Source organism: Chaetura pelagica, unplaced genomic scaffold, assembly GCF_000747805.2.
Source record: "Chaetura pelagica isolate M959 unplaced genomic scaffold, ChaPel_1.0 scaffold69, whole genome shotgun sequence".
In the NCBI taxonomy this organism is placed as follows: Eukaryota; Metazoa; Chordata; class Aves; order Apodiformes; family Apodidae; genus Chaetura; species Chaetura pelagica.
Genome location: NW_009970724.1, coordinates 2,179,194 through 2,193,788, shown reverse-complemented (window position 1 = coordinate 2,193,788; position 14,595 = coordinate 2,179,194). Strand labels below are relative to the sequence as shown.

Genomic DNA, 14,595 nt, shown 5'->3' with positions numbered 1-14,595 from the left:
TGCTGCTGCTTCTTGGGGTGGTAGTTCTTACTGTACTGATGGGCTTTGGGTAAATCGGTGTCTTTTCCCATCCGGAGAGCGTCGGTTCGGATCTGTGCGTTGTCGCGGGTGTGGGGTGGCACGTTATGGAAGGGTGACTGCCTGAGAAGGTGGCTCCAACCTCAACCTGTTTTTCTTTCTCAGATCATGTAGAAGGGCAGATTTGATGTGAAGATGGGACTGTTGGTGTTTATGCGTAACCTGCTGCTAGCCCTCTGCCTCTTCCTGGTGCTGGGGTTTCTGTACTATTCTGCCTGGAAGTTGCACCTTCTCAGATGGGAGGATTCAAGTAAGTATGAGAACTGTGTAACTGTTCCTGGCCTCTCAAAAATGTCTTTCAAGTAGCTGAAACAGAGCTGAGGTGATTCTGATTTAGTTGTATTAGAGGGATATGATTAAACCAAATCAAATGCTGAAGCTTTTAGTATACTTAGGGTATTGAATTTGTGATTACCTAATGCTTTTTATGGCTTTATTTTTATTACTGGGTTCAAAAGCAGGTTCATGCTCCGTAAATCTAGTATTAGAGATTTCAGCCCTCAGGAGATTCTGTGCTAGTTTATGATTCCTAATTGTCCAAAGAAAGAGTTTGTGCACTGAGGCTTTTGTTCCCTGAATCCTTCTGCACATTTAAAAATATTTCAGACAAGAGTTTTTTCTCTAGTGGTTTTTTATTTCTTTCTATAATAATATATGCTGGTTATCTCATCATCTTACTTTGTCCTTCAGAAATCCTCATCTTCCATTTATCTCCCATGTTATTATCTGCTGGGTCTCTGTCATCTAAAAGACTGTCTCTCAACCTTTTTATGTCCAAAAAGACATCTGACCTCATTGAGTACAATCTTAGGATTGTACTATGTGGTAGTGCCATAGGAGGTTTTAGTTGCAATACAAATTAGGGTGAGGTTTGATTGCTTAGTTACTATTCTTGTTTTTGCTTGTGTTGTTTACGTTATTGCTTGCATGTGAGAATTGCTTATTGAAAATATAAAACCAGGAAAACAATTCCCTCCTCTTCCCCTCCTGCCCAAAACACAAGCCAGCCTTCTTTGCAGCTGTTCCATGGGCTGTTTCAGATGTGTCTCAGGCGACTTTTGCTTCCTGGATCAGTGACAGAAACACTGATCCAGAAGGATTGTTTTTCTGTCTGACGAAAAGCCGTCAGTCAAATTCCATCTTTGCTGTATTTCTGTGCATGCTAATGGAGGTTTCCACTGCAATGCTTATTAAGCTGAGTATTTTTCTACCTCTGTGTGCTAAGAAGTTTTGCATGATGACTTGGATGTGACATTTGCATTGATGCAGTGATTTGACAGGACTGCCGAGGTGATGTGCTTGAACAGGTGTTGGAAGACTGAATTTGTAAAAGGAGATGCACGGTGTTCTTCTGAGCAGGGATTGTTTCTTCAGGCTTGTGCTTCAGAGAAGGAGTAAAAAATCTTGATTGTGACCTTTTGAAAACTAGCCCTTTTGTCAGTGAGGTATGAAGTACATGAAAATAAGTACAGAATGTAGTAAAAAGAACAGTTTTGCCATACTTTCTAACGTGGTGATCTTATGAACTTATGCTGCTGTCCTTTGCTTCCTTGAAATCACCAGAAATTACAGTGGGACTTCCCAAGGCATGCCAAAAACCCCTCTCAGGCCATAACTTTTATGTCAACTGTGTTACATGTGTAGGAGAAGCTTTGTGTTTATATGCCATATACCAGGGTCCTGAGGTGGGTTCTAAATTCCATCAGGTTTCACTGCTTTGGATTTTGTGCCATTTGTTATTTTATGCCATGTCAGTTCTGGGGAATTTTGTGGTAACAGTGCCTTGCAATGCCATGTTGCAAATCTATATGCAAACATTGTGAATTCTGTAAATTAAACACTTTTACCTGGAACAATGACTTTAAGTTGCAGCCTAGTTACAGTAATTTCTCTTGAGGATACTCGCTGCTTTCAGGTCCTCAGGATGCTCTGACAGGAGCACTGTGTGGTAGTGTCACAGTCTTTTTGTGAGGTAGGTGGCTCCTTTTTTCTGATCTTGTGTGTAAAATGTGTTCGCCAGTTATTCTTGAAAGTTGCAGTGCTTGCATTGAGCTTCTTCAACATGTACAAAGCAATGGTGCTGGTTTTAAGATTTAGGTTATTGATCTTCATCCGTTGTCACAATTGATGTAGGCTGTGTCATTGTTCCTTACTTCTAGATGTTTTCATGGAATATGTCTTTAATACCAGATGAAGCTTTTTGAAATACTAGCGGAAACAGCAGTCTAATGGAAGAGGGCAACATTTTATGTGATAACTTTTGAAAATGGTTAAGGTGGTACCAGTTTTCAGTTGATCTTCAGAGTTTTGTATTTATAAAAAACATTTAGGTAATTTTACACACGAGGAATTTAGGCAGAATTAAAATACAAATGTAAAAGCCTGAATTGGGAAACCTGATATGAAGAGTTAATGTTAAGCTTCTATAAATAAGCATTTGGAAGTTAACAAATGACAGAATTGAAGTTGCTTATTTAACCATGCTTTCTTGAGCTTGTGTAATATGATACATGTATAATGGTGCAATTAAACTTTCTCTTTTCTTGAGGGGAGCCTTGCTTAGTTCAGTGCAGAAGGCAGGTGGTGCTTGATAGCTGTTGGTGGGGGTTTTTTGTTTTGTTTTGTTTTTTTCAGAATTAGAATCCAGTGTGTGACCTTGTAAATTTCCTTAAGCTTGAGATGATAATGCTGATGTCCCCAAAGACAAAACTAAGTTAGATGTGTTAATTTTGGGGTGCTTAATAATCTAAGAATATTGATTTTATGTATAAGTTACTTTCTCATTAAATTTTCTCCTTTCTTGTGACCAGTGTCTTTATTCTGTGTAATAGTGACTCTCTAGCTTCAGTAGTCACATAAATCTTTTCTCTGTTCTGTTCTTTTGTGCTAGACCAGACATGAAACTAAGCTCATCCTGACATTCGACACCCTTGCAATCTCTTCAGAGACTGGTTTTAGTAAAATTGATGCCTGTATTCAATATTGAACATAAACAAATTTGCCAGAGAGTATGGTGGAAAATACTTAAGCTGCTTACTTGCTGCTTCTGTGTTTTGTTCACTTAATGCTTTAGAAAATGCCTGTGTATGTTGATGTCATGGAGTAATTTGAAGGATTCTTTAAGGAATCTAGTCATGCTGAGGCTTTGATGTTTGTGTATTTAGCTGCTAAAGTAAATGTATAGTTAAAGTAATTTGTTTATTTGTAGTTCTGACACCTCCAAGAAAGGAGACTAAACTTCTGAATAGCATGAAAGATACACGTCAATGTTACTCTTACCATCTCCATTTAACTTTAAATCTGCCCTCCTTGAGTGATGTCCTAGTGAGTTCTGAGAGACTACTCCTTACTGTGTCACTCTACACCTTGCCAAAATACAAAGGAGAGCAGGAAATAATTTTATCTCTTAAGTCTTTTATCTTTCCTGTTACAAGAATAAATTGAATTCAGCTAATGTGAACTAATTAAGGCTGAATTAAGTTCAACTGCTTCTTCCATTCAAGACAAACCTCCAGTGACTGCTACCCCTCTCATCCTTTTAGTGACTCTCATGGCTTTGCTGCTCTTCTCTAAGCTTTGTTTCATGTCAGTGGCAAGATATTGTTAGTTCTCAGAGAGGTAGTAAAGTGCAAAAAAGTGACGTGCAGCACTGTGTGAGTGCAGGAGGCCCTTTGAGGTCTGGTGATCGTTGAGAGTATATGAGCCATGTTTAGGACAGGGGTAGGCTGTCCTTCTTTTTTCTTTCTTGATTTCTGTACCACAGCTTCTGTCTCTGACAGCAGGGGTAAGAGATGTGTACCATCCTTGCACATTCTTCCCAGACAGGGAAAAATGACAGTTGCTGCAGCTTTCTGATTAGGAGTGGTGAGTTGCACGGAGGTGTGCTAAGCATGCAGATCTGATAACATGATGTGGGAGACAAGCAAGGAAATAAGAAGTTTGGTATCAGGTTTAGCTGTTGTGTATATTCTAGAAGAGTCTCGCAGCAACAAGTAATGGTGACTATCTTGATTGTGCTTTTGGAAGCAGAGTTGTCAGGGAATTCTTACATAGTAACAGTAATGATAGCAGCAGGCTTTGAAGGTCTGAGATGTGCATTGCAGACCCTTTCCTAACAACTCCCTGTCCTATCCCTTCTACCTTCTCTTGTGTATTTGGCTCTGAGGAGGAAGGAAGATGTTAACTGTCGGGTGTGAAGAACACAGCATATGGGAAGGTGCCCCATTATCTTTGAAAAGTACAATGGGAAATGTAGTCTTGCTGACAGCGCCTCATAGATTTGCTCTGTCAGCTTGGAGGAATGCATGTTTACTCATAACTCTGAAGGACAGAATATAGTCCTTCATAAATTAAAATTTAATAGTGAAGTTTTTTGTTTAACTTCGTATGTGTATAGCTGGTTTTGCAACTTAAAAATGAATGTATTGTAAGGAAGGAATGATTCTGTTAAAAAATGTCCTGGCTATGGAAATATTGGACTCATTCCCCCAGGGCAGTTTGTTTGTTGGTTTTGGTTTTTTTTTTGTTTCTGTTTTTTTTTGTCTCAAAATATTGAAATATACTTGGGACAGGAACACTGTGACACTAGTCTCTGTCCTCTATTGTATTTCTATCTACATTCATATTGAATTAATTTAAAGAAATCTATACACTACTTCAGGTACTTCTCCAAAACCTAAGTTAGCACAATTTGTAGCTGTGGACTTTGAGCTTGTCAGTTTGAATGTATCTTTTCAAACATCCTTGGGTGTTTTCTGCTGATGTCTCCATAAAGAAATCAAGTCACTACTTTGTCATCTGTTGCTCAGTGTTATTTTTCAACTCTAATTCTGAAAAGGCAGCCAAACAGATAAAGCTCTGGAAGAGATTTTCTGAAGGTATTTCAGCACCCTTATCCTTTTTATTTTATATATATATATATCTATATGTCTGTTCCCATGGGAACTAAGGAGACATAAACAGGCAAAACTGACTCACTTCTGGTTGCAGGTTTTTGGTCTGCTTGTATTTCCATGGAAACCAGTCTCGCAAGGGAAAAAAAAGCTAAATTAATAAAAAGCATTCACATTTTTATCTTCAAGATAAACACTGCTTTCTCACTTTCAAACCAATATGGTATTTTTGGCAATTCTTGTATTAGGGAATAAAAATGTACTGAAGAAATGGAATTTTTTTTTTACAAGGCTTTGGAACGTGCAAGCTCTTTCTTACGTGACTAAAGTCTCACAGTATGTGTGATGGTAGGTAGTGTGGGTACAACTGTTGTATTGTGATTTACCTGGGCTGTTGTTTGTTCTACATTAAGGGAGTAGATCTTGCATACACTGACATCTGACTTCTTTCCATTCTGCTGTTAAATGAAAAACAAAAGACATTTAGCTGGTGTGTGAGCAATTAGGCCACGGAGAAAAACTTGTCCCCTTTGTGGAGAGAGGCGTGTAGCAGCTTTGTGTTCCAGTGCTGATCTCTGGGTGTTACTGCCCTACTTGCCTTTGCCAGAGAAAGGAAATGCAGGAGTGCTTCTATAAAAAAAATAACATCTCAGGGCCTCCTCAAGTTGGCATTGAGAGAATAAATCTCTGATAGAAGTGGTTGGGGCAAAGCTTGCTGAATTTCTGGTTGGATGGATGTGGGAGCGTATCCTTTTTTACAGAAGAATTACAAGGCACTCGTGCCCCTGTTGTGAGAGGTGGCAAGCAAATGGTGATGTAACCATTTCAGTTGCTCTGTATCTATCTGTGCCTTTAGGGGAGTGGGTGTTCTTTCTGGTAGACTTTATTGCTTGCTAAAAAGCCTAGGAGACTTCAATGTTGTGAGCATTAGCTTTTTAAAAATACCTTTCTGGACATTGTTGTGCAGCAGTGTAAGTTTCCTGAAGCAGTTCTTTTTTGCTTTGCAGGAAGAGACTGGAACAGAATTGAAACAGTTTATTCTAAATTCACTAAAAACCTTGAAGTTACTAATATTTAAAACATTAATCTACTCAGCTGTTCTGTAGTCTGTGTTAGTGCTGTACTTATTGCACCAAAATTGAGAACAAATGTTTAGAAAGTTCTCAGAACATGGATCCAGCTACAGATTTAAGGAATCTTTGCTACTTTTCAGATGTTTTAGGGATTTGAGGATCACAATGATACTTGTTGAAATAACTGTTCCAAGTAGGGAGTAATATTATTGAGGCAGCAGTGAATATTAGAAACAACAAAGATGTAAAAATAGGAGTTAAATCAACAGTTGTCTGGTAAAGGAGCTCGTATTTTCAAAGATTTCTCCCACTGGGCTGAAATGTTCCACTTGTGTTCAGCCTGAAACTGGAAACTCTAGTTCTCTAACTGCAGTGGATGATTCTTTTATCTATGCAAAACAGAGAAAAATAGATTTAGTGCCTAGAAATTGTTACTACTGTTCCAGATACTTGATGCTTCCTGCCAGAATAAAGAGCATGGCTAAACTTAAACTCCTGCAACTCAGGATGTTCAGTTGTGGTGGTATCTTCCACAGCTCTCATTGTGCCAGCTACTTTTTGCTTGGCTGGAGACAGATGCCTGTTGCTTTGACCGTTTGATGCAACCTCTCAGAACTGCCTGCCCTTGCCGCAAAAGGCCTGTCTGTCACCAGGACGGAAGAGACTGTCTACTTGGTGAATACGAATCAGAATCTTTAAGGTCTGTGAAAGTGTTAAAAATGAACAAAATCAAGGGTATCTCTTTGCCTTTTAGAACGCAGCACTTCACAAGGTAGGCCAAGGAAATAGGGGAAGGAAAGTGCTTAGTCTTTTTCTGACCTTTTACTACATATTTAGTGAAATATCCAGTGTTGCTTTACAGCCTTGCTGTTCCAGGGAGCTTGCTGTCACTCCAGAAATTTCTAGCGCTGCTAGAAATTGCCCTACACTGTTGCCCTACACTGTAATGTTAACAGTGCAGGGCAAAACTCTGCTGGGGCAAGGAGAAATGATGCATGACAGAGCCATTGTGGGAGGGAGCAAGCATAACCTTTCCTTGTCCTCGGAATTTATCTGAAGGTGGAATATACCCTGAACACTCCAGGCTTTAGGAACCACTGGGAGCAGGTTTAGAGAAGGGCATTAAAAGCATAGCACCCTAAGTACTTCGTGAATGGAGGAGAGGCTGTAATGCTGTGCTGGTACTAATCTCTATTCTATCTTCATTTTAGCTTTTTCAGCCCTGGCATACTATTTTAGTTCTGAGCTAATTTTGCCTTTTTAGCAAAATAAAAAAGCAAGGTGCAAGAGTACTTCTCCATCCCCCTACACAAGGATTTGCCTTAATTTTGCATCCTAAAATAGTAAAGTGCTCTTGCTTTTCTAGACAACAACAGTCTTGTTGCTGTTTGAGTCCCTGTTCAAGCCTTTATATTTCCCTCTCTCTCCATTTGTGTGGCTAGCTGATGGGTGCAATGGAGGAACTTGCCTGATTTAAAAGTGTGATTTTATTTGTTTTGCTCAGTTGACCTTAACCTGACTTAGTGTTTCACTTGCTTGCCTCCTCTGCATTTTCTCCCTGTCCCCCCTTAAATTTAGGAAGGGCATGTTCCTGTGACTTTTGATAGGCAGATTGGAATAGTGTTTGTAAGGGACAGCACTCATTGTCTTACATGCAGCCAAAGCTGTGTCCTCTACAGCTTTTCAGAGGTCAAAGTCAGCAGCTTTCCGTATTCTGGAAGGTACAACGCAGTGAAAGCACTTTACCTCTCCTAGCAATTGCTCTGCAGCCGAGTGCTTTCAGAGGTGAAAGGAGTATTCATCTCAGCTGACTGTGAACCCTTAGCAATGCGTTCAGCTGGAAACAATGCCTCCCTGTGTGGACTGTCTCATCCCCATTAGTGAGTGGTTCTCTGCCTTCCCTCCATCTTGTCACTGTGCATCCCCTTGGTGCACAAAGCATGTACCTCTGACCTGGAGCCATTGCTGCAATGGCTGTGGTGCCTTCAGATATTACCAGCCTTAATGGCAGCTCCACCCTGTCACTTACTTGGTAGAACAATCACACAGGCTTTGTCTGTTGGCCTTAGCTCAGGCAGGCTGGCTTTGTGCACCTTTCAGGCTCATTTCAATTCCATTTCATGTCAATTCTGCTGACATTGTTTGGGCAGTAACTTCTGGCATAAAGGAGGCAATATATGATTTGTCTTGAGTTGGACAGCTGTTACTGCTGTGGTCTTCTGACCGTGGCCTTAGTGCTGATTCTGTGTCTGTCACAGGGATACTTTGCAGAGGAGATTTTTCCTAGATAGTTCTGCCAACCTTTTTGCTGCTTTTGTTACTGTAACGTCTTGTTTTTTTCTCATTGCAGTCTGGGTTTACATCACAGTGTCAGGCTGAGGCAATAAAACACCAAAGCCTGGGTATGACTTGCAAGGACAAGTACAACTGGGTCATGAGGTATAGCCCTGTATGTATTATGTATCTCTTCTGCACTTCAGAAGGAATGTAATTGTGCACCCAGGCATCAAGCAAAAAATAATTTGTACTGCGTGTGCATATCCTGAATAGATGTTTGAACCTGAGAGAGCTGATTTCAGGTGGTTACTCCTTCATGGCACCACATGATTATATCGCTCTTGTAAGCGTTGCTTTCTTGAGGAAGTAATAGCATGTGAGGAAAATACCAAAAATCTAGTCAGGTACAGAAACTCCAGGATGTTTCTTAACCAGGTCTTGATATTTTGAATAACTAAATGCCTAAACAATCCAAAAGATATATATACACATGAGGGCCAGAAGTTACCATTTCTTGCTCTGTTCTAAAAAATAAAAATAATGTTTTAGAATTAGCTATTTCAATTTTTAAGAGTTTATAAATGTAAATATTGCTTATTCTCAATGTTTTTCAGATGATCTAGGATCGTTCCTACTCTAATTCAGTCCCTGTTACAGTATATAATTTTTTTTTTTTCAGCTATTATCCTGTGAATTTTGGTGCTAGGGATACTGTTTGAACATAAAGTTCATCTTGAGTTTGCAACAGTGCAGTAACTATGCCCCCTTATAGCTCCTGAAAGAAAAAATTTGACACAGTTTAACTACAGAAAAGTTTAACTAGTATCTTCTCTAGCTACAGTGAGTTCTGAAGAGTATCTTATTTCAAGACTATGCACAGATGCATGTATGCTTTAAAAGAAGTAGTGAAAATGAGATGGCAGAGAAATCTATAAAAGCTGTTTCCTCATCAAATAACTAGCTGATAATTTCCTATGTATGAAGGCTTGCTCCAAATAAATGTCGACAAAGTTAATAATTTCAAAGTGCAATTGCATCTTTCTGTCTTTGTCAAAAAATAATCTTAATACTGTATAAAGTATTGCTTTTCAGCTGGGATTGTGTCTAGAGACCCTAATAAAAAAAAACAAAAAAACAAAAAGCTTTTCTTAGGATGAAGGGCAGTAACTTAAATAGACTTGACTCAGGGAGGCAGAGGATGCTGAGGCACAGGAAAGTGAAATTATTATATGATGTCACACAGCCCCTCAAGGGCAGAGCTATGAATAGAATAAAGGTCTCAAGGTTCTTGTTCTAGAGTCCAGTTGGCCAAATGTGGCTCGCAGGTCTGTAATTACACGTTCTACATCTGCACAGCTCAGGAGAGCAGTAATGCTGGAGCTGCTTGCTTGGTGCAGAGATCATCTGCTGATATTTGTAGAAACACAGCAGTATTTCCAAGTACTGTGTTGATAATAAAACAGGTGGTAGTCTGCATGGGCAGTGCTGGTGACGTGATGCAGGTACTGGAATTAGATGTGGCTAGTGTAGATTGCTCCTAGAAGTTGCCCAAGATGCATCTGGAAGTGCCTTAAGAAGTGTACAACCTGAACACTTGGACATGATTTTTGGGTTTTTTTCAGCCCTCAGATTCACCATGTCAAAGGCACTATACTTCATGCTTTCCAGCTGCATCAGTACTGCAACCACATTTTTATTTTTAAAGGTATTTTTTTTTAGTATAATGGAAAAGATTTATTTTGTACTCCATACTCAAACATAGAACTCTTTTCTATTTAAACTGCAAAAAAAAATAAAATTCAGGTACAGACTGAGCTTCTAAAATTTCTGCTCAAAGGATTAAAAACTGTGCTTTTGAAAAGAGCAGAATAATGGAACAGTTCAGGCAGTTTTAATCATAGCAATCGCTAATGCTCTAAGTATAATTAGAAATCTAATTACTGTGAATTTAGTTGCTAAGATTTTTCTGCCTTTAGAGACTTGCCCCACACAATTCTGTCAGGATCCAAATACAGCATAGGCAGTTCTTCTTTCCATTGCTAGGAAATTAGTAATGCTGCTGTTTCCTGTAAGCACTGTTGCCATAATATCTGTGTAGAAGTGCCTTATCTGAACACTGGAAAGGCTTTTATTATTTTTAAATATGATTGATTATAACATTCATTTCTATATTGTTGAGTTCAGAGCTCTTGTGTTTGGGTCCAGTACTTCATTAGAAATAGAAGCTCGAGTTAACACAGTGTAAAGACTGCAAATTGAAGAAAATGTGTTAATTCTGATTGAATTTTCTAAATTTGCCTTGTATTTAAGGATGCTTCAGATGTAGTTTGAATATTGATAAACTGTGGAAAGATAAGAGTACACATTGAAAAACAGACCTTATTTGCATTACAAAAATGTTAAAGCTTCACTACTTTATAATAATATATTATTTATTCTTTCTGAATATTTTGTTTCCCACAAAGTTAGTTTTATAATTACAACATACTGTATTATTTGAGAAATAGTTTGTGCTTTGGTGAAGAGACTATGACATTATATGAAGGGGCTGCCTTTAGACTGGTATTTCCTAGCCTTTGAATGTTTTAAGTTTCTCAGTGTGGTTACTAAAACTTTCCTTTTTTAAGAATTAAAAATAGCTCATAAACTAGGGCTAAGTACTCTTTATCCCATACTCTTCTATGCAAATTACACTTCTGTTTCAAAGGATAGATGGATGAAGGACTAGACAAATTTGCTTTTTTCTAGTTATTTGCTGCTTTTCTGTTACAGCCTTTATGCAGATGCAGAATTCCTTGTTGTGATTAACTGTAATGATGACAGAAAATGGCAGTTAAGAAGTAAGAGCAACCATCAGGTGAAGAACAAAAAAATGATATTGGGAAGTTCACACATTTCTAGCAGACTTTATAACTATAGCATTAAAAGAAAGCATTAAATGAAAACATTCTTGGCTGTTGTGTATTAATTGCTATTGTTGACATCATGCTGCACTAGTAGTATATCTTGCTCAGCAGTTGGCTATTTGTGCCTTTGCAGGAATGGAATTACCCCATAAATAGCTTTCCTTATCCTTGTCCCTGTCCACAGTGTTAACTAATCTCGTCATGATTTCTCTTTTCAAGGACCTGTTTATAAAAACGTTTGAGATATCTGTATGATTAATTTTGAATTTTTCCATTTTTTGTCTGGAAGAGAGGGACAAAACCTGTAAGACAACTTACTACTGCAGTCAGCTTTGCTGCTTGTGTTGTGGACCAGCTGGGTTTGAAGAGTTAATTCACACTTGTGGGAAGGTGTTTAGTAGAAGTGTGATATTTACTGTCAAATCTGAGAGCTCAATATAAAGTACCTGGAACTACCTCTACAGTATCCTTATTACCTCTTCCTCCATGAGGAGTTTTTTTTGGTTGTTGTTGTTGGTCTTGTCTTTTGCTTGTCTGTTTTTATAATTAATGATTTTTTTTTGAAGAGGCATTGTTGTCTCTCATACTTAAAGAAGTTAAATTTACATGGGATACTTTAATTATTTTTTTCTGAGGAATTGAGGTGGTTTTCTCTTGGTTCTCTGATCTGTTTTTCTTCAGTTAATTGCTTTAATCTTTGCAAAGACTAAACAACAGGGTAGGTACTGTGAAATGAATTCTGGACTTGATGTGCTGGAGAAGTTCCTGCTGGGCCCGTGGCTCAGGGGCTTCTGCTCCTTGGCTTGCATTCATCTATGCTGGAAAACTTGCTTGTATAGTGAATCTAGTGTGAAAAGACAGAGGCCTTCTGTTGTCTCTCTCTCCAGCAGTTTAGGAAATGTTATTTTTAATCCATACCGGTCATGCTTCAACCAGTACTTGTGCTAAAATACTCTTGCAGCCACTCAGGTAAAGGGTGGAGCTTGAAAGGCTGCGGTGGAGTGTGCGGTTATGGCAGGTACCGCGTGAGGGCAGCAGATTCCTCAGCATCCCCTGCATCACCCCTCAGCCACGTCAAAACCTGCTGCAAGTTGAATAAATATTGTTCTTAAGAGAATCACCGCAAACAAAAACAAAAAAACAGACCCGAAATCACAGCGTTCTTCTTCCCTCTGCAGTTACAAAGTGGCAGCTGCCATTCCCTGGGTGACCTTTAAGTAACTAATATATTAAAAAAAACCTTCTGTAGAGTAATTTGGGTTTCAAAGAAACTTAATTTGGAGGAAGCTTGCTATTAATATCCAGTCTACTAGTTTTTCCAGTAGCTATTTTAATAATCTGATGAAGTCCCATCTTGTGACAAGTTTCCTGTTTTGCTTCCTGATGCTCCTGTTCAGAAGGTCTCTTAATGCCTTTCCCTAATAGCTGGATTTATATATATATATAAAATTTATAAAAATATAAATATAAATAAATTCATTTGAATTTATGCATATGCCCAAAGAAGCTGGGGAGAGTAGGATACACTGCACAGGGATGCCAAGTGGTGATGACTTCTTTATAATTTTTAAAACAGCTACTTGTGTTAATATCACATACTTAAAAGAGAGAAGCAAAATTAAATTTTAGGGAGACAAATTTGTGTTAAGAAGCAAGTCTGTTACATCTCTCTGTGCTGTTTCATGGCAAAATCTGTATGGGTAAGTTCTGCCCCTCTGTTATTGGTAACAATCTCATATATGAACAGCTGTGTCTGGTCAGACCAGAGGTCCAAGTAGTGTGATGTCTTAGAAGACTGTCAGTGGGGTTAGTATTTACTCTTGTTTCTGCCATCCCACTTTTCTATCTTCCAACAATGTGTGTGACCTTTTATCTTCTGAGATAGATGTTTTTTTTTAATGTAATAGTGCCTGCTAAGATGTTTTGAGCATAAATTTCTGTGACTGCTTTTCAAACCTATACATAAGCTACTTGTACCATATTCCTGTGGTATTGAACTTCCCAAAATGATGCTGCTGTGTGAAAAAGCACCCCTAAAGCCTGGTTAAAACATACATGAGTTAGGAAAATGAGGAAATAATTTATTTTTTCTCAAAACATTTGTTAAAATTTCCCTAAATGAACGGTAAAGTAAGTTTTGGGTTTTTTTTTTTGCTTTTAAAAAGTGATTCAGAAAATAGTGTGATGAATGTTTAACTGTGGATAAAAATTGTTATGAAAGTCTAAGAATTTATCTGGGTTCAGAAAATAATGTCTGTGTAGAGGTTGAAAATCTAATAATGGCTGGCTGACCAAAATTTTAGAAAGCCAGGTTAGGAAGGAGGGTGAATTTTACTTCAAGTTATTGATCTTCTTTCTGTGAATTCACTAGGGAAAAATATATTCTGATGGAAGGGCTTCTATTAAAGATGCCTCAGATGTGATTAAACAGAAGCGTATTTCTTTGCTGTGAATTTTTGCCATAAACTTGTAGTGGATACTCTCAACAGGAATCCCAGTGTATTGACATCTGATGATTTTACGTTCCAAATCTACCCTTTTAGGAAACCTATTTCAAATTGCTGTGCTTTTCCAAATGTTTCCTATGTTGTAAACACATAAAGTGCACATATTAATTATTTCTTTGAGAGCAACTAATCTTTGTACTTGTTAGGTTCATGTGCGGTACCTATTGATACAAGATCAACTTGAAGGTGAAAGTAGATTTATTGTAGCAGAGCAGGGTTAAATTTTGAATTAGGCTTGGGAAATAGAATTAGTCTGTGAATGATGCTGGTCTCTTTTCTGCTACTTTCTGTATCATTGTTTTGAAACTCAGGAAGGCTTAATAGTACTCCATCTTCTGGCTCAGGTTGATTCTGAGAAGTAAATTAAGGCTGATTTGGTGTGACCAATTAATCAGTCCCTTCCTGATTTGTTTTTGTAGTAATTTAGGAAGGCAGTGCTTTTCTGGAGTGGAATCTCTGGCTTTGTCTTGATTCTGTTACTTACAACAGAATCCTTTTTGCTTCTCTTTCACCTGAGTTTATATTATTTTTTTTTTTGAGACAGTCCACTTAGCTGTTGTCATTGCATGCTTGATAGTAAAAAGAGCTTTTTTTTTTTTTTTTACTAAATATAACTGCACTATACTCTTACAATTTGTGCACATGTGTGTAACATGTAAAAAATGGAGTAAAAACCAGTTTTCATCTTGTATTATGGCTTCAAATATAGAAGTCTAGAGGAAAGTACACCTACATTTATTAGTCTTCATGTGCCCCTACTATCCAGTTCTTCCTGGTTTAAAATATCTTCCAAAAGTTTTCAGTGTTTTTAGGAACAGAGCAAGACTTTGCAAACTTACAGGACAACACCAGTTGGAAAGAG

General features: G+C 38.1%; 1 protein-coding gene across 7 annotated transcripts in view; it reads left to right on the top strand.

Annotated features, from left to right (window-relative positions):
* The first annotated feature begins 213 nt into the window (after positions 1-213).
* The window catches only part of ST3GAL3 (ST3 beta-galactoside alpha-2,3-sialyltransferase 3), a 181,209-nt gene continuing 166,827 nt past the window's right edge, over positions 214-14,595 (top strand). For all 7 annotated transcript variants that reach the window (XM_010006570.1, XM_010006569.1, XM_010006575.1 and 4 more), the window contains exon 1: positions 214-328. In XM_010006570.1, coding sequence (XP_010004872.1) covers positions 214-328 — 115 coding nt within the window. The remainder of the gene's footprint in view (positions 329-14,595) is intronic.